This window comes from Erpetoichthys calabaricus, chromosome 1 (assembly GCF_900747795.2).
Source record: "Erpetoichthys calabaricus chromosome 1, fErpCal1.3, whole genome shotgun sequence".
Classification (NCBI taxonomy): Eukaryota; Metazoa; Chordata; class Cladistia; order Polypteriformes; family Polypteridae; genus Erpetoichthys; species Erpetoichthys calabaricus.
In genome coordinates this window covers 151,560,183-151,581,228 of record NC_041394.2, presented here as the reverse complement: position 1 = coordinate 151,581,228, position 21,046 = coordinate 151,560,183, and the positions used below count along the sequence as shown (strand labels likewise).

The 21,046-nt window shown below is 37.1% G+C and overlaps 1 protein-coding gene across 1 annotated transcript in view; it reads right to left on the bottom strand.

Annotated features, from left to right (window-relative positions):
- Positions 1–21,046, bottom strand: part of nup107 (nucleoporin 107) — a 102,680-nt gene that overhangs the window by 23,130 nt on the left and 58,504 nt on the right. Inside the window, exons 17-23 of the mRNA XM_028807287.2 lie at positions 18,560–18,608; positions 17,805–17,874; positions 15,203–15,321; positions 14,779–14,817; positions 6,659–6,809; positions 3,625–3,737; positions 2,943–3,045 (exon numbers count right to left, since the gene is read on the bottom strand). Coding sequence (XP_028663120.2) covers positions 2,943–3,045; positions 3,625–3,737; positions 6,659–6,809; positions 14,779–14,817; positions 15,203–15,321; positions 17,805–17,874; positions 18,560–18,608 — 644 coding nt within the window. The remainder of the gene's footprint in view (positions 1–2,942; positions 3,046–3,624; positions 3,738–6,658; positions 6,810–14,778; positions 14,818–15,202; positions 15,322–17,804; positions 17,875–18,559; positions 18,609–21,046) is intronic.

Genomic DNA, 21,046 nt, shown 5'->3' with positions numbered 1-21,046 from the left:
ACGAATCCTACTTTAATCACTTCCACATTTTCACACTCACGTCTATAACTCTATAACTCTGATTAAAACATAAAAATATAACATATAAAGTCCAGCTAAAAACAAAAAAAAAAAAAAAAAAAAGAAAATAAGATGTATAATTATAATACCAGTCTCTTTAAACATGGATCCAGCGATCAGATCATAGGTTCTTCCCGTGCCTTGATAGAATACGGCTCTTTAATTTTAATTAACTTTCAAAAAAGTGTCGGAAACAGCTTCTTTAATTCTTTTTCAGCTTCTTCTTTGCTGAAGAAGATATAATGTCCATCTTGAACTTCCACTTTCAGTTTGGCAGGATACAAGAGGCTGTATTTGATATCGGCTTCCCGTAGCATCCTTTTAATGTCGTTGTAGGATCTGCGTTTTGCAGCTGTTGATTGTTTAATTGTATGTTTTAATCTGTCTCTCTTACTCTCTCTGACATTCTCTGCTCCTGACGGAGGGGGTGTGAGCAGGTGGGCTGTTCGCACCACTAGACGATACGGACGCTCCTCTAAAAAAATGCTGAAAGACTACCTTTACATTGCTCCCTTCCTAGCAGCTGCGTTGTCCGGCGGTGCTTCGCATGCTTAAAAGCCCAAACAGCCCTACTGATTTCTGATTGTTTGCTTTTATCTCTCTCTCTCCGACATTCTCTGCTCCTGACGCGCACTCCGTTCAAGAGGAAGATATGTTTGCATTCTTTTAATTGTGAGACGGAACTGTCATCTCTGTCTTGTCATGGAGCACAGTTTAAACTTTTGAAAAAGAGACAAATGTTTGTTTGCAGTGTTTGAATAAAGTTCCTGTCTCTCTACAACCTCCTGTGTTTCTGTGCAAATCTGTGACCCAAGCATGACAATATAAAAATAACCATATAAACATATGATTTCTACTTCGCGGATCTTCACCTTTCGCGGGGGGGTTCTGGAATGCAACCCCCGCGATCGAGGAGGGATTACTGTATATATTATGCAGCGTGTATTACCAATAGGACTGTTAGATTGAACATTGCTATTTGAATATAATTTGAATTTATTTAAAAAAAGGTCTACTGACGTTCAACTTTAAAAGAATGGTTGCTTATTTTACCTGCACTAATTTTAGCATTGAGTTAATCTACAGTAGATGTGCTATTGTAAAGCTGCAGTATTTTGTAGATCTGTTTTTGCCCTTCTCTTCCATGATTGGCCTTTTTGTAATTTTGATTGGTTAGCTAGTTTTACACATTAATAAAAGTTAGATAGACCCCTTCAAAACATTTTTTTTTTCCCCTATATTATGTCCAAAAAATATTAATGTGGAAAACATAAATACCCAACTCATTCCATTACTTCCTGTAGAGACACAACTCTTTATAAGCTCTGACAAACTTGACTCTGATCACAACAATAACCATCTTCATTGACATTACAAGTTCTGACCTGGAATTACCTTTTACACTTAAATGGCGTGTACAAAGAAATTTTCCAATAGACCTTTACACTGTGCCACACACTTTATTGTTTGCTTTCTATTTGCATCATCTACACCTTCACACTATTCTATATCTCATTCATACATCACGCTCTTTGTCATTCCCAACACCAGGGGTTGGCAAGCGAAGCGAGCAGGGGGCGGAGCCCCCTAGTTTTAAATCTGTTACATAATGAATACTGAACTGATGCCCAACTTTAAAAAAAAAAAATATTAATGGCAAATCAAATAGCAATACCTGACAGAAAAATTGTAATTAGATATTTCTCCAAATTGTTCAACCCTGCTTAATACAGTCAAAATTATTTTTTTAAATTCATCTTCAGGGTGTCTAAAAGTAAAAAATATGCATAGATGTAGTGTTCACACATTGATGGAGGACCCCAAAATAAGCTATGCTTCAGAATTAATTGGCAACTGCTAATTCTGTATGTAATACAAAATTGTGGCAATTCTGTTGACATTTCATTTTTGTAATTTAAGCAGCAGAAGCATGTGAATGGTACACAATTTGGTTTTGTGAATATGCAGGTCAACTAACAACTTACTGACAATTTTTAGGCTTCATGAGTCTCAACTACACAAAATGCATTGAAGTAATAATTCAGATTGCCTGAATAATATCCAAATTGGCAAAAACATTTAGTTTTATTTACCACATGTCACCAACAAAGGCTTGCAAACCATCTTAAACTATATAATGGGCATTTCTCTTTATTAAAAGTGGTCTCTCTGAAAAATAAATATGCTTAATTATCTGCTATACAGTACTTAAACCAAGTTTTACTCTTAATGCATACAAACTGTTATCTTTACATTGCCAAGTGTTACACTCAAAAAGTCACATGAATTTATGTCGAGAGTCAGGCTAACTTGTCAATGCAGTTTCAGGAACTAAAGCATTGAACGTTATCACTTTCATAATGTTAGCATCTGAAATGCCACTCAATGACCAAAAAGAACACAGAAAAGTGAGCTCTTAAAATTAAATATTCTGTATAAATGAAACGGTTGGAGTCTGGAGTCCCTTACAAGTCTCTCAGGTGCCTGATTTATTAAATTTACACTATTCAGTGCCATTATCTATTCTCCTGACAGTCTTATCCAGGGTAGGGTCACGGGGAAGCTGAAACCAATACCAATACTCCATAGGCACAAGATCAAACAACACCTGGACCACTTCCATTCCAGACAAATAATTGTGAAATTATGGCAATGGCTCTAAATTAGTACAATAATTCCACATTCAGTACCACAGTATACAAGTGGATGCTACACATACAGTTTTAGTATGTTGCAGAAGACACATTTGTCTACACTGGATTATGGACATGTGTAGGACGTGATGCTCAATGTAACCTGCTTGAACTTTAATTATGAAAAACAATTTGAAAAAATAAAAACACAGCATAATACTTTCCCATCTAGCAAAGCTCACCGCTTACCCATAAACATCCTCATGATTGCATTACTCTGTTTCAATGCCTCTGACCTCTGTGATGGATAAAACACCAGCCAGCCAATTACATCAATCTTTCGCAGATCAGCCTGTCACAATGAAATATAACACAACATAATAATAATCAAAAGCCTGCATGTACTCCTAAAGTTAACAAAGATCTACCCTCAAAATACCAAGGCACTCTGTAAAGTCCATTGCTACTTCCAAATTTGGCCAGTGTAAGTTTCATCTTTGTGCTCTTTACAATGAACCAATACCCTATAATACCAATATATACTCTTGAGTCCTTTCAAGATATACTGGCTTTTCACAGGATTATTAATCTGTGTTATTGGTAAATTTATAAAAGTGTATGTATAGACATATACTGGCAGTCACTATTGGGCAAACAAAGGAAGAAGAGTCATCATACTTGAGGAAAAATATTTTTAAAAAATGTAAGAATAATCATTCCCATGTCAATGGGAGATAGGAAATGCTTCCTGGGCACTTTCGTATTGTTCTAATCTCCTGGTGGAATCTGAAATAATGGTATCATAAAAAAAATATTTATAAGAGGCTTCAGGCTTCATAATGTGCACTGAAGTTAATTAATCAATTTAATCAACCAATGAACAACATAAAACTAACTAAATCCCTGGCAGAAAATTGTAAGTCCTTCATACCTGTGATGTGCCAGAGTCAAAAGCAGGAGAAATGTCATGATGAGCAAAGTCTTCCACATCTTTCTTGCGAACATTTTCTACCACCATCTTTGTCACAGCTGCCACATCTAGTCCTGATATAATACCATAAAATGTAAAGCTTATTAAGATCAAAACAATAAAAAAAGACATTTAATACACTTTGTATGGGTAGTAATGCAAGGAAACCCTGGCCCTGAGAGTATTAAAAGAAGCTAAAGAAAAAAAAAAAAAATGGAGGTTAGGAAGTTAGATATATGCTTCTCTATTCAGGAACTAAATAAAAAAAGATGACTGGCACAAGATGCAAGAATAAAAAAATTCTCAAATGATTGCATAGTAGTCGTTTAGCTTTATTAAAATGAGAAAAAAAAACAAAACACATCACTGGCCCCATTAACATCAGCTTTTTGTGAATAATGATGTCGCATTTACTGCCAACTCAATAGTGACCAAAGATTTCTGCAAATGGTAAGTGACACCACTTCACACTTTGCCAAAGTATATTGTGTTTGCACCATATCTGTTAAAAGTTCAGTGCATGAGAGAACAAACAACAACAGTATGTTTTCACTAGGGATGGATGGATCAATACTAAAGTATTAATGCTTCCAAACCTGACACTTTAATTTAAACATTGATGTTCACATTAAAAGTATTGATATTACACATTTTCAATAATATGCAAATTTATCAGAAAAAAAGCATTTGATGGTAAGAACACAATTAAATTAAACATCATATTGTGTAAAACAAGAGCTGCTTCTCCTTCAGTGTTTTTCATTGCCGTGCATTTACACTGGCAGTTGTGCGGGCCAGCAGCCAAAGCAGTGGAGCTGTGTATGTGAGACAATGACAGAAAGAAAGCAAAGTGTCGTTTGGAGTTATTTTTCTCTACTGAGTGAACAATAATGAATCAAAATGTGATATGTGTCAGAAGACTATAGGCTACTATGGAAACACCACAAACATAGTAAAACACATTAAAGTCAGTCACATTGCAGAACATGTGGAGATACCACGAAGGGGATTAGAAGAGTGCAGAGACAGACTGCAGTTTACTATTAAAGAAGCTTTCCATAAAGGCAGGCAGTACACAGGCAATGTTAGTATTGTAATCTGATGGAAATGTTGTAATTGTTTGAATAGCAAATGATCAATGTCTGCTTTCAGCAAGGAGTATATTACATTTATAGCTTGATGAATGGACATACTTAGTACACATTTTCAAACTTAAAAAATACTTGATACTATCTTTAAATTCCATTCCCTAGCATCCCTAGCACCTCAGCATCACTCAGGCTGTAAAAAGAATGCTAAAAGCAGTAGTGCCAAGCACTACCCGGGCAACAGTATAGCTGCATCTTCTCCTCTAACCTGTAGGAGTGCCTAGTAATAATGATGTCTCGTAAAAAACTTTTTTCTTCAGACCAAGTGTTGCATGCTCTTTAAAGTGATATGAGCAGTGATGTTGAGGAGCCCCTCATCAGCAGTGATGAAGTGAATTTGTCTTCAGTCAGTAGAGAAAAGCCAAGCAAAATGACACTTTTTATTGGCTAACTAGAAAGATTACAATATGCAAGCTTTCGCGGCAACTCAGGCCCCTTCTTCAGGCAAGATGTAATCATTAATTGATTACATCTTGCCTGAAGAAGAGGCCTGAGTAGGCCTCGAAAGCTTACATATTGTAATCTTTCTAGTTAGCCAATAAAAGGTGTCATTTTGCTTGGCTTTTCTCTACATTCATAATGGCTAACACGGTACAACACCCTAGTTCTTCAGTCAGTGAAATTGAAACGGATAGCGAGTCTGACGATTCCTAAAATGATGCTCACTCAGTATTGGCATCATCATACTTTAGACTTTTTTGCACTTTTATAGTAAAAAAAAAACAAATAAAAAAATTACATTTTTTGATCCACAAAGTGCAACACTTTTTACATTTTTCTGAGAAAAAAATGTAACGCTAACACTTGTTGTTGTTCCATAGATCGTTTGCAAGAACTGAACAGGTTTAATAATAAACAAGCAAAGTCATCTGATCTTTGGCACTGTATGTAATATTCTACTAATGCAAAGTCTTTAAAATGTGAATTTTTCATGTCCAAACATACTGTAAGTTTTTACATAAGATTAAACGTTCTTACAACACTACACTCTTGGCTGCATTAGTATTGGTATTGGCAATACTGGCCTCAGTATCTCCTGGTATTGGACTGAAAAGAAAATCAGCATCTCCCTTCACTAGTTTTCACAACTCTGGTCATGGCATACAGTAATAACCTGTTATATGCTGATAGGCAATAGTCATTAATTTTTAGTAGCATCTTATCAAGTTAATTCTCTTGAGCTGGATTAAAATAGATAATTAAGAAAATGTTAAATGTAAGAATATCATCAGGGTGGTATTTTAAATGCCCACTTGTTACTTTATTATACAGTATGCTGCAACAGAGAACAATATATCTTCCAGTAACAATGGTGTATGCTACACCTGATGCATCCTCACAAACAGCTACCTCATCTTAGCTACATCATGTAACAGCTCTCATCCCAAAATCAAGACATTTCCAGTCTATTTTCATAAACTGATCTGTCAAGCGGATGGCACAGTGAGTAGCGCTGCTGCCTCGCAGTTAGGAGACCCGGGTTCACTTCCCAGGTCCTCCCTGCATGGACTTTGCATGTTATCCCAGTGTCTGCGTGGGTTTCCTCCGGTTTCGTCCCACAGTCCAAAGACATGCAGGTTAGGTGCATTGGCGATTCTAAATTGTCCCTGTGTGTGTGTGTGTGTGTGTGTGTGTGTGCATGCGTGTGCCCTGGCGCCCTGCCCGGGGTTTGTTTCCTACCTTGCGCCCTGTATTGGCTGGATTGGATCAAGCAGACCCCCCGTGACCCTGTAGTTAGGACATAGCGGGTTGGATAATGGATGGATCTGTCAAGCGCTGAGAACTCAATTTAATGTGGGAATTATTAAAAAAAAAAAAAAAAAAAAATCAAACAGAACATAACTTACCAGCTTCCCTGGCTAGTTTAAGACAATGCACCCGCTGCTCAGTCTCTGTTATGGACTCCAGAAATTCAGCATACTGAACAATTGCTTGGTCTGGTGGCAAGTGCCTAACATAATGTGCAATCAAATCTATATTCTTCATATTTATGAGAACCTAGGAAATGGAAATATTTTCATTGTGGATATATCAAAGCAAGACATGATTATTAATTATTAACATCCATCCCAAAAGCTCACATTACAACCTGCAAACAAAATATTAATAGGATCAAAATTATTATATGTGCCATTGGTGTCCTTAAACTACACAACAATAATTGAAGTTGGGTGCTCTTATTAAAGTTACTCTTAGCAAATTAGTTTTAGTTTAGAAGGATCATCTGCAGAGTCCAAAATGAACTCTTATGAAAACTTAAACAGAAACTAACCAAAATCTCATCAGGAATTGGTACACTGGGAAGCAACATTTTACTCAGCTTAAGGGGTACAGTACTCCCTTTCAATTCCTAATGGGATGAGCCTGAAGAAAAAAAAAAGTGTAGTGGTCATGTCAATCAAGTAATAAATGTACGGGAGGAGATTCAAGTTTACTTCTACTTGGACTACAATAATAGAAAAGGGACAGATACAGATGGACTGGACCTTGGCAGTCAAAACTGGCTCTGCAAATAAAGAGCATGTCTTAATTTGGAAGAAAAAAAAATCTGGGGTTTTGACAGATGCTGAAAGCTGCCAGCTGGAAATTAATTCATACATCTGATTCTGAAGCAGATTCATTAGTCAGGTTAAATCCAAAGCAGGAATGGAGCAATCTGAAAGCCCCTAACTGGAATTTATACAGTTAATGTTAATGGAGGCGGCACGGTGGCACAGTGGGTAGCGCTGCTGCCTCGCAGTTGGGAGACCTGGGGACCTGGGTTCGCTTCCCGGGTCCTCCCTGTGTGGAGTTTGCATGTTCTCCCCGTGTCTGCGTGGGTTTCCTCCGGGCGCTCTGGTTTCCTCCCACAGTCCAAAGACATGCTGGTTAGGTGGATTGGTGATTCTAAATTGGCCCTAGTGTGTGCTTGGTGTGTGGGTGTGTTTGTGTGTGTCCTGTGGTGGATTGGCACCCTGCCCGGGATTGGTTCTTGCCTTGTGCCCTGTGTTGGCTGGCATTGGCTCCAGCAGACCCCCCGTGACCCTGTGTTCGGATTCAGCAGGTTGGAAAATGGATGGATGGATGTTAATGGACAAGTGAGTAGCATCATTGCAATTTCAAGTCACCTTTCAGGGGGCAATAAAGGAACTGCATAATGCTGGGGTGTATTTGTGTGATGGTGGTCCCTCATTTTTAAATGTCTGATAATCTTGCCAGCAAATATTTGCATACTTGGGAAGCAGAGAGCTGGTTTTACACTCTGTTTTATTGTTATGTTGAATTTAAAGAAGACCATTACAATCAACTGAAAGAAATATGTCCTTTATCACTGAAATTAGTTGGCAAGCCCAATTGTGTTAATTTCAAAGGAAATGCAGTAATCTAAGTGAACCGAATGAATATACTGTATCTTGTTATTGTGAATTTTCAAAGGGGGTATACAGGTACCAATTTATCTATAGTGCATGTTTATTTACTTCCACGTAGTGATTCTATTCACATTCAGACTCTCTTTTACTTTGAATCAAAACACCCTAACCTGGCACTATATGAATGGCTCAGTGCACATCTTGGAATCCTTGTGAATATTTGAACACAATCTTATTAGTAATGCACTGAAGTTCACTTGTGGTGACATCTCTAATCAACTGTAGAGTGCTAGGAATTTAGAAAGTTCACTCCCTAAATATGACATGTTTTCATGTTTAAAACTCATTGAGAGATGTAAATCTGACACTGTGTTTAGATAACATAATCCTACTCTCTGTCCCCAAAATAAATGCATCCCCACAACTCACCCTTTTTCAGTGATTTAACATTGAATACTGACAACAGTGTTTTGACATCTTGCTTATTAGAACAAGCTAGAAAATGTGAGTCAATTAAAATTTGACTTTTTTATGGGCAGGCCTTTTGTGAATGCAATTTAATTTAGAACTTCTATGTGCAATTTTGTGGGTTTGCTTTTTCATGTACATTTTAAAATGTGTATTCTTTTTTGCTGTAAAAAGGTGTTTGTTATAACTAATTTATTGGTGTCACCGATTTATGAGGAAATGCTGCCTAACCAGGTCAGTAAATAATTCCACCTACAAATTATTTTCTATTGGAAATGCTGCTGCCAATCACAATTTTTAGAGACGGGCAAGAAGGAAAAAGTTGAGGCTTGAGGCCCAAAGAGTTTAATCAATTGCACAGAGTTCATGGTTGATTTCTTCAGGGGTATCTGAAGCAGAATTATTTGGACTGCAAATTACCATCTTAGAAAGATTTTATGGTTCTCTCCTGGAAAACAAAGCTTGCGTTCTGCATACAATCAGGGAGCTTTTCTTCAAAGGAAAAAAGTACACACCCCATGGTTTTGATCACAAGTGAGGGTAAACACAATAGTAATGTTGAGGTTGGAACTACTGTATATACTTGAAGATAAGTTCTCCCGCGGATAAGTCAGGACTTGATTTTATCGTATAATTTTATAATGTCGGTCGTATAAGTCGAATGCGGAAAACTCACGCTATTGGTCGAAGAGATTATATGATATGCTAACGCCCACCTGAGAGAGTAACCACGGAGCATACTGCCTTTTTTTTCTATGTGGATGCGGCAATGCGCTGTATCAGCATGTGCTCCTTAACCTCTCTCACTCTCTCTGTTGTGCCTACGTGACCATAAGGTAATACCTGAACTACTCCAAAGCAATGTTTGTACTGAATTGCGTTTTTTTTTTTATTTCATACCTTAATACACCTTTATCATAAGAACATCCCTCATCTATGATGGAGCGTTTGACCAGAAGAAAATATGAAGCTGGTTTTAAATTAAACATTGTTGAAGTAGCGAAAGAAATTGGTAACTGCACTGCTGCAACAAAATTCGATGCGTCAGAAACTGATGCGAGATTAGAGGAGGCAAGAAGATATAATAATAAAAAAAAATTGTCACATTTTTGAACAGGCGTATAAGTCAGGGTCTGATTTTATGATTCATTTTTCGGGTTTCAAGACCCGACTTATATGTGAGTATATATACGGTAAACTCTCTTCTTTATTTACTGCCCAACCTATGCTTGTATCCATAAGTACTTTGGGTGCTGACTGAAACAATTAGGCAGGAAGTGGACCGAAAAAGGTTGCTCAAAGACAACCTTGGAAATCCAATAGTATTTCCAGAAACTGAGGGGAGGGGAAAAAAGGGAGGTGGGGTGGCATTCATTTATTGCAATGGGAAGACATTCATTTAAAAGAAAATAAAAAAAAACCTTAATATTGCAATAATATATTTGACATTGACTTAATCTTTAATCATTATCTTCTCAAATTTAAACCTGCTTTCTCCAGGTTAAACTTGTTGACACAGAGAGGTTGGGGTTCTCACTTTACAGCATGTTCCAAAGTCCATGATCACTACACTCTGTATAGTATATAGTATATATATATATATATATATATATATATATATATATATATACGTATATGATATATATATATATATATATATATATATATATATATATATATATATATATATATATATATATATACGTATATGATATAAATTTATTGACTATTGAGCAGGGACATCATCTGAACTATTAACTGAGCCCTGAATATTTAAAAAATATACACATCATTTATTTTAATACATTTTAAAGCAAGTTAAAAACCTGGGGCCTCATGTATAAACGGTGCGTACGCACAGAAATGTTGCGTACGAACCTTTCCACGCTCAAATCGCGATGTATAAAACCTAAACTTGGCGTAAAGCCACGCACATTTCCACGGTAACTCATACCTTGGCGTACGCAATTTCTCCGATCGGTTTTGCAGACTGGCGGCACCCAGCGTCAAAGCAGTGCTACTGTTCCTGTGTGATCACCTTTCTTTCTTAGATCCACGATCCTGACGCTGCTTTATAAATACACTGAAACTAACTGCATATTGTTTATTAGTGTAATGCATCTGATTGTAATTAACCTGCAGCAATATAATGGTCCAGGGAATAGCCATAGTATTCCAAATACCATAACTGCTTTAGCGTTGTAACTCTCACTGCATCTTCTTCTTCTTTCAGCTGCTCCCGTTAAGGGTTGCCACAGCAGATCATCTTTTTCCATATTACTCACGCTGCACCACTCGGAGTATTTATATCACTGTATCTGAGTGGGGAATCACAGCAGCAGCTGAATTATCGGTATACAGCATGAAGCAGACGCTGCCTGAGCCATGGCAAAACGCTTTATAGAGACTTCCCAGTACGGACTTCGCAGTTTAGAAAAGGTTTCATCCCAAGAACTCTAAACGCACTCAATCAGTCCATCAAGTGCTCCTTATATAACTGTTTACTTATAAGTACAATCACCTCACTGTAAACTTGCACTACACTTATAATATTGCACAACCTGCGCCACTTTATAAAGTGCGTATTTACATATGATAACGGTATTCATTTTTAAGATGAAATGCAGCAAAATATGTTGATTATATTATACAGCTAAAACTTTAACTTCATTTAAATAATCTGTATTGTTAATAATTAAACATGTGAGGACACGGTGCCGCAGCGCTAGCTAGCTCAGGGATTGTTCCTGCATTGCGTTGTATTCTTGCGCTGACGCGACACTGGAAAGATAGACGGATAGAATAATTAAACATGTACTACGAAGATATTTCGATGTTCCTTAAAAGTTTTGAAGAATCGGCTTTCTAAGCTTACAGATGGCTTAACGTCTATTACAGAGCTGATTGTGTGGCGATTGGTCATTTGGAGAAAGAAAAGTAAGGACAGGAATTGGAGGTTAGTAAGTTTGAAAGAGACAGTACTTCTGTAATAAATTATTTCATCGAAGGTCGCACATGGCGCAGCAAGCCTCTTGCGTGAGATATGAACAATCACTGCGCCACCGTGTTACCATGTTTAATAACATGCTTTCATTCCTATCATCATGAAAATGATATCACGTATACATGTCAGTATTTTAATTATTCAGAGAGCTGTAATATCACGAATGTAATGGATTCTGTGTCGGAGAAAGAGAAAGAATGGAAGCACGCAGTGATTCACATACATAGAGCACATAGAAGATCAAATACAGAACAAAGCATTTAACGTGCTACTTGAGAAACTAGTAAAATAAACGATTTTAAGATGAAGTTTATGATGTTCTACTTTAATGGCAAAATAAACTACGTGAAATTTCGAGATTAAAGTTGACATTTCGTGCTTTTTTCCCCACTGTGTGCCTATTTTTTTTTCTGTACCCTGATAAGCTTTCATATGACACTCAGACGGTGGGCTACGACTCGCCTTTTCACGGCGACTTTGATATGTGATTTCTTTTTTATTTCGGGCACTGTGCGACTTTGTGAAGTTGAGCCTTCGAGTTTCTCCGACACTCTGTCACTCGATCAACTTTCTTTTGTTGATTATACCACTGCTTAAACCAACAAATAGTACGTTTTTCCTTTTCCTCCACTTGGTATTCACTGAAATTCTTATATTTCCCCCGTGCTTTTCCCATTGTCTTTTCACAGAAGGCTATTTATATTGATTTGCATATTGAAAGAGGCGTAATTCTTGGAGGAGTTGGGGCGGGACAGAAGGCGCCTGCACGTGCGTTACTTTTCACGCCGATCAGGATTTATGTAGTGGAAGAACATGAAAGTATGCGTGCGCAAAGATTCCTGCATCTGGATTTTTCTGTGCGTACGCACAATCCCACTTTTGTGCTTATGCCATGTTATAGTGTGAGTTCTACGCACGGCGTTATACATGAGGCCCCTGGTGTCTACATATAAAGTTTTAGGTTAAGTATATAAAACCAGCAAGGAGAAAACAGCTATGGCATTTCCATAATAAATCATCTTTTAAACTTTCAACCATTCACTAGGTTCTAGAGTGTTGTTAGATAGGCTAAATGTGTTGAACAGTTTTGTACATACTTCTGTTACTTTCTCTCTTACTCACATTATGTGCCTCTCTTCATTCCCTGGAATTTTTTTTTTTTTTTTTTTAACCTTTTTCATTTTGTTTCTAAAACTTGGTTGAGATTAAAAGCCAATTTATACATCACACAACAACACAGACAAATGTTTGCTTCTATTTTTAAATTTATATTTTGTCTTTATATTTACTTTGTAAAAAACATTTACATCAGTAAATAATAAAAAGGGCAAACAACAACTTCAATTGTGAACCACAATGGGATTAAATGAGATAATTGCAAAGGAAAACCAAGATATCTAATTCCTAATTTCCCACAATAAGGGGTTGAGTGAACTACATTATCTTCTAGCTATACTTCTCTATCGTCATGCCAAACCTTTATATACACTGAGCACTGAAAGCTATAAAATTGTTGTGTCATAATGGCTAGTAGTTTATGTAGGAGAGCAGTGTAGTGCATGAAGAACTGGAGTATTCACAAATACCTTACAAATGGCATGTATATTACTAACACTTTGCCTAGATTTACAGATTGATGCATTTGTATAGGATGGTATTATTCGCTGTCATCCAGATATGTAAGATTTCCTTCCACTGTGGTTGAAATGGGAAACATCAAAGCACAATTTGCAACAACATCCGGTTTCCCAAATGTAATTGGAGTGGCCAACTGCATGCATATTGCTATTGCAATGGCGCAGGACCAAGTTACATTAGCCAGGGATGAATCGCCAAAAGAATGACCTGGCATTACATCACCTATAGCTGAAGCACCTATAAAAACGGCAATTCTGCACTGTCACACATACTTTTTTCCAAGTAGTGAGGCAAAAGGCAAGCAGTCCTTTTAAGGATAATGAGTCACCTCAAAGACCCCCGTAAACAGTAGAGAATCTAACCGTTGAGACACTTGATACCAACGCTACACTATGAAGGCGCCTTCAGAGAATGTATCTGCTGATGTAAAGAAAGCATTTCCACTCTATTAATTTACTGCTCTATAGTCCACAGAAAGTGTGTTGCATTGTGCCAGCATGTACTGTAGCGTGCTGCATAATGTGACACACAATCATGGCTTGCCCATTCCTGAATAGATGTGGTATGATGATCCTGACCCACCAAAAAAAAAAATCAGCCAAAACAGACAGCATTACAACTTTTTTTGAAAGTAATTAGCAGAATGTAAAATCAGGTAATCAGATGCTTCATTTATTTTTTAACCAGATCGTTTATTTTGTGGTCAATATCACATAGTACAGCCCTTTTATTAATTAGGTCACTGACCACATCTCTTACAGCATCCACTATTGTATTTTACGACTCCAGAACAGTGTCCGTCTCTGAGGTAGAGGTGTGTGAGCAGCCAGTGCTCGAAGATGTGCTGGGTACAGCAGCACCATCACTGTGTGGATTCGTGTCCTTGGCATGGGGGTCAGTATTTTTCAGAAACAGAACAAACAGATGGTGGGCTGCGAGTTGCCGTTTCACACTGACTTTGATATATGACCACTTTTTTTTTTAAAATAAATTTCAGGCACTGTTCGACTTTCTGAACTTAACTTTCCAGTAATTCTGCTACTCTATCACTTGATCGACTTCCTTCTGTTGCTTATACCACAGCTTAAGCCAACAAATAGTACGTTTTTCCTTGCTTCCACTTCGCATTCGCTGAAATTCTTTTCGCTATTTATATTGATTTGCATATTCAAATATGTGAAATTCTGAGAGGAGTCAGGGTGGGGCTGTAGGATCGTGCAAGTGTATTAAATTTCACGTTTATTGGGATTTATAAAAGGGGAAGTATGTGGAACTTTGCGTATGTGCAGTTTTATGCATCTGGATTATTTTGTGCATATGCACATTTCCATTTTTGTCTGTACACTACGTTTTAGTGTGAATTCTATGCACTGCTTTATACATGAGTCCCCTTGTGTTTTTGGTGCATAGTGAAGATCTTTCAACAAATGCTGGATACTCTAGAAGTATAAAAGCAAATTTTGTACTCGGAATGCAGCATATAGAATTAAGGCATAAGAACAATTACCTGAATATACATCTTCAGCACCTCCACACATACTTCTTCCTGTAAAAGACAAATATTTGCCCTTTACATTTGCTTTGCAAATAACACTCACTTATGGTATTTGTCAGTTCCTCATGTGAACATAACAAAAAAGCTTAATTGAGGATAAAATAATGAAAACTATAACTAGTACTAAGTTAAATCTGCTTCATATGCAGGAGCTGTAAATTCCAGATTGGTTTTAAAGAAACTTAATATAACAAGCTGTAATAATAAACACCTACTATACTTATCAAATAACAGAAAGACTATTTCAATTAAAGGCAAAAGAAGTGTAAACACTGAAAATCGTGCCTTTTCTTTTTTATATCGGCTATTACGCATTTGTTGTCAATGTATGACCCACTAGAATACTATACCCAAGAAAACATTCGTTACAACCTACCTTTGTTCGCATTCCCAACATGCGGAAGAACAAAATCAGGTGTGACATAAAGCGTAGCAAGTGTGAAGGAAGACTAGGCTTTCCAGCCATCAGCCATTCATTAAACTCGTCCATCAAGCCTGGAAAGTGAAAAATAATACAGAACAAACAAAACAATGACATCTTATGTTTTCAGTCAGATTCTAAGAAACTGCTGTTTTCTTACTGCAGTCTCAACAATACTACTTTCATCTCATCAGCTGATCATCTTTTGCTGAATTAAAAATCATGCTTCCAAACAGCATTTCCCCATTGGGTGGGGGATACTTATGAATGATTAAACAATGAAATGAATACCAACTCTTCAACTAGTTACTACACTTTGCGAATTTATTTGTAATTCCAAGAGTGGCCCTTGTAAATAAAATATTGAAGCAAGTTATTTCCATATTCTTTGTCTCTCCGATTAGTAATGAGCAAACCCATAATGAGTTCAGTGAAATCACCAAAATGTTTGAGAACTTCACAAAAATGCATTGAGTCAATTGGGAAGGATGAACTGAACTAGGTTTGAGTGGATTATGGTCCAATGGTGTTGTAATTGTCCCTTTACGCTAGGGAAGCATCTGCCAACTATACTGGATGGACTTTGGCCAATGTCAAAACAACTACAAAGTTTCCTTTAATAACCATATAGAATTTAAACATGATTTCGGTTCAGAAAGCACAACTGGCTATGCTAATTTCTTAGTCAATTTAAGCAATAATTTGTATGCTAGATTGGTAAAAATTTATTTTTAAAAAATATTTTAGTTATTTTGGGCCTGACCATCTATGAAAAGCTTGGAGCTTAGGTTGCTGCTTTAAGAGCTGTTGGTGAGAATACTGGGGGCAGTTACCCTATGGCCTATGTATAGATCCCAATGCCCCGGTTCAGTGATAAGGACACTTTTATAAAAGTGGTGCCCTAAAAAATAGGGCCTGACTCTGTGGTCATAAAATATTCATGGGAATCCTTCAAAAGGAGTAGGGTGTATTCTGATGTCCTGGCTAAATTGCCCATCATGACCACCTCTATTCTGGCCCACTAATTATTCCCTGTGTCTAACAGACTAACTCTCTCACCCCTTCAACATGTAACTTCTAATATGTGGTGAGCGCACTGGCACAAAATGGTTGCTGTCACATCATCTAGGTGGATGCTACACACTGGTGGTGGTTGAAGTGGCTCTCCACTTTCTATGTAAATCCGGGTACTGATAAAAGTACTATATAAATATTATTATTATTTAATCCATCATTTACTAATAAATACAAAAGTAGCCATGATATTGAAATAAAAAAACATTTCTTATAAATGTAAACCTCACACTACTGTACTTTTCTTAACGCAAAATAAAAGAAGGAAAGATGTCACCTATTTTAACAATAAGATCAAAAATTTACAGCCACACATGGGCCAGGAACTAAATATGGGAACCACTGATGCAGTACACTGACTGACATACTCTACACAGATGGTACCTTACCTCTTACCTTACAGCTACCCCTACCCATGAAACTTCTGTAGCTTATCTGCCCTCCTGCTTTTCAGCAACTATTGCTCCAGGTAGCTGGACTTTCACATAAAAATCTGTTTGAAGGTTTAATACATGGATAAATTTAGATTTTGTCTCTAACTAAACTTAATGTTCACTGCATGCCAGCCAATGTTAACTTCATGCGTTTCAAAATTGCCATCTTTATAAAGTGTAATATCTTTAGTTCACTGGTTAAATACGAGTTTTAAACTAAAGGAAGAAAATTCAAAGAAGTATTAAATATGGTGTGAACTTGTTTATCATTGGACATCAATGCTATGTTCCTTAAGTTTCAATTTATTCTTCATCACTGTGGTCACTGCTCAGCTAAGTTCTCTTCATTGGAGTTATCTTTCAAATGTGACTGGCCTAGGCTTGCATGGCCTTACAAATGAGAGTCTGCTGGGTTAAGTAAGTCTGCTGAGCTCATTTCTGCTCTGCAACACTACTGCAGATCCTTGTTCCAAATAAATAATTTTCTTACATTATTTATTCCTCTTATTGTAGTAATTTAAATATCAGTATGAAACTTGTTGCCAAGTATTTAAAATCTTTATGTGTATGTCCCTCACCTAACTTCTGTCTATAAAAACACTTCGCTTTTGGTAAAACTCTGCTTTTCAAATTGCTTTGTATGCAATGACCAACAGGATCTCATAAATAACTGAGGTTAACCTTGCAAAGATGGGCGAATTAATTTTAAATGGTTAGGTACACTTAGGTGGATTCTCATTATCCATTATTAAAATTATAAAGGCAAAAGGCTGAGGCTTTGTATTTTTCCATTTATGTAAGGAAGAACGTAGTAGTAATAGTAGACTGTCACATATACAGAACACTTAAATTCTTACTTGTGCCAGCAAATGGCATACAGCTACTGAATGGTAACTGGACATCATGCATATATATATATATATATATATATATATATATCTAAAGAGGGCAAACCATGTGCTCTTTCAGTTGGTCTGGTCCTTAACTAAAAAAAATTTGACAAAATATTAAGCACAAGATACATTTTTGTTTAAACCAAATTGGTTTACCATCTAAATCTTCCAGGATAATGAACTTCTGAATAATATGGAAATGCTCCTTAGATTCTTCCAGCACACGCTTAAGAAGGAGAGAAAAAAAAAAACACAAAACATTAAATCACAGTGTATCTGAGCTAGAAACATTGAACACTGAAAAATAAAGCAAATGTGTAGCTAAAATAAATGTGCGAAGGAAGGTTCAATAGAATATTCTCACGAGTGGGTGACGTGCGTGTCTTCCTTACACTTTGAGGACCTCTTGTGTCATATTCAGCCCTTGTTTATTATTGTGGCACCCATGTAACTAGCAGTTAGAAAAACTTAAGTGAACAGAATGCGGCATAAACCCAATGCATGCCACTGTGTCCAAGGCTATTTTTGCTGTGTCACAACAAGCATGAATGTGTAAAGTATAAACCAGGCTTTACATGAGCCTTACGGCAGCCTGGCACATTATAAGCAAAAAAAAAGTGACACCAAAATTAAGATCATCTGATTAAAAACTGGGTATTTTTTTTTTTTTTTGGTTTGTATGTAATTAAAAACTGATAGTCCTGGGCTTCCAGACTACAAATTTGTCCATCCCTGTGTGTGGTAACGGGAGAATGACAACAACTACAAAAAAACAGAAGATAGATACTGTATATGTATATTTTGCTGTTTTGCTAGATTTTTTTTTCTTACTGCAACAAAATACAACGAACTTTGAAAGTGTACACTAATCCAACAATCTCTTTATGTGTTGCATTTGGAAACATACTCACTGGTCTGTCAGTTGCCTGCAGTTCCTCAAACACTTTCTCCATTGTCCAGCTAAAAAGAAAAAAAAATCATCACCATTAATAAGAACATTTATGTACACATCTCAGACAAGACTTTTGTAAAGCTTTGGCTGAGGCAAATGCAGTACATGAGAACCCAGATTCTTTTTTTTTTTTTTTTAAACCCTTAAACCGCTGGAACCAGCTATAGTCTGTTCCCAATGCAATTTGCCAGCACGCCGGAGCCGAGTATATTCAGCAAAGTACATTAGTTGAAAGCCGCAACCGGCTACAGTCGCTTCACAGAGCAATTTGCCAGCATGCTGGAGCTGAATATTCAGTGCCATATATTCGTTGAGCAGCCAGCTTATGACCACTGCCGGCCCTGGCAGAACTGCAGCACCACTGTCCCTGGGATTCAACTGCTGCACTAGACTTGCCTGCAAGCATCAGCGCTTACCTCTGTGTGCTTGCGTGCAGCCAGTTCAAGCGCAGTTGGCTCAGTGATTTACTGAATTTCATCAATGGTGTCAGTTGCACCTTGTACATGAATGTTGCAGTAGTTTTTTTTTTGTTTCTTTTTTATAGTTCATTGGCGTAGTGTAAAATGATCAGTGTTTCAGTAATTGTGATGCTCTTTGCATGAAAAAAAAAAATGTGTTCCATTAAAATTTCACATTTTCTCTGTGAACTGTGACGTTTACTTAAAAAGTGCAGCAAAAAAGTATTTGGCGTCCAGGGGTGCATTAACCCCCAAGTATGTGGTGGTTTAAGGGTTAAACTGATCAACAATTCACTAAATAAAATAATTTATTACTTCTTTTACTACTATTACATATTTAGCACCTCAGCAATTTGGGTGGACTGACCAGAATGGAGAACATGTCCATGTTCAATAACGTTTCTTTTTATACTGAATTAATCTATCTATACTAGTCATTTAGCCTGTTACAATAACGGGCGCTAGAACAATAGTGCATAAACATTAGTAGGAACAGTCTATATTAAATGGCAAGGGACCTTGACCTCATTCTTTTTGTTGGTCGTATTTTTCTCTTTCAGCCTTTCTTTTGTTGATGTTTACTTGCTGAGCTGACCGTTCTTCGTGGGCTGCCGCCGTGTAATGTGTGTCTTTAATTTTCTGTGACAGTAATACTGTCTTGTACGTCCGCTGGCTTGTACGTCCATAATATACCTTTAATTTTTTCTTGCAGTAATGCAGGTGTGCGCGTCAGTAATATGCCTTTAATCTCCTCTGACAGTACTACTGGCTTATATGTGGCTGTAATATGCGTCACTGTATTGTGTACCTTTAATTTCCTCTCGTAGTAATACTGGTTTGTATTTCCGTAAAACACCTGTAACTTTCTCTGATAGTAATATCGCGCATCGCACCGTGCCCCGCGCATGCGCACTTCACCAGAAGACACACACACACAGACACCTGGATGCACAAAGGGATTTTATTAAAGAGGATATATCTATATCTACCCACATACACACACACACACATATATAAAAATAAAAGGAATCAAACCCCTTGGCTTTTTATCATATTTTATTGTTATACAACATTGTACAAATAATTGAATCTGGCATTTATGACACTGATCAACAGAGAAAGATTTGTTGATGTCAAAGCAACCTCTACAAAATGGTCCAATTACAAATGTAAAACACCATATTACTGATCACAAAAGTATTCATTTTTTAAATATGACACAGCTAAATCATCACTGAAGCCAATTGGTTTTACAAGTGCATAATTAGTTAAATGGAGATCACGGGTTTCAGTTGATTGTAGAATAAATGCACCCTTTTCTAGGCGGTTTAACTTGTATTTACAAGTCAGTGCAGTGGCCTAACCTACACAATGAAAGCAAAAGAACACTCCAAGCAACTTTGTGAAAAGGTGATTGAAAAATAAAAGTCAGTGTATATACATGAGAAAACTTCAAAGTTACTGTATATACTTGTTAAAGCAGAGTCAGCAGATACTTTTAGCAGTGTGATATTATAGCTTATCAGGTTTTTAGTACACCAGCAAGTTAGAATATGGTGGTGGTTGGGAGCGCAATGCTGTATCAGCGTTTAGTGCCCATCCAAGTCACCCATTGCCTCAAAGGCCTGCGAGTCAGAGACGGCTTCTCCTGGTCTGAGCCTTCACTATGCTGAGGCATATCCAAAACAGCTAAATCATCCACTGGCACAGTTTCAAAAGTGGCATGATGGCAAAGTGTGAGGTTGCCGGCACAAAGAACGTGTGCAGAGAGTGAAAATAGGTGAAAGTTCACAGCGCAACTTACCTGAAGATGTGAACAAGTAGCCAGGACAATGTGGTTACAAATGTGTGACGAAAGGAAGGTTTAAATTAGTTACAACGCACTTGATCAAAGAAGGTCATGGGCTGTGCGACTCAACGTTGCTTGCTATTGTGGGTCCCCAGAAGATGTAAACAATGATTGGCTAAGCAAACACGATAGTGGTATA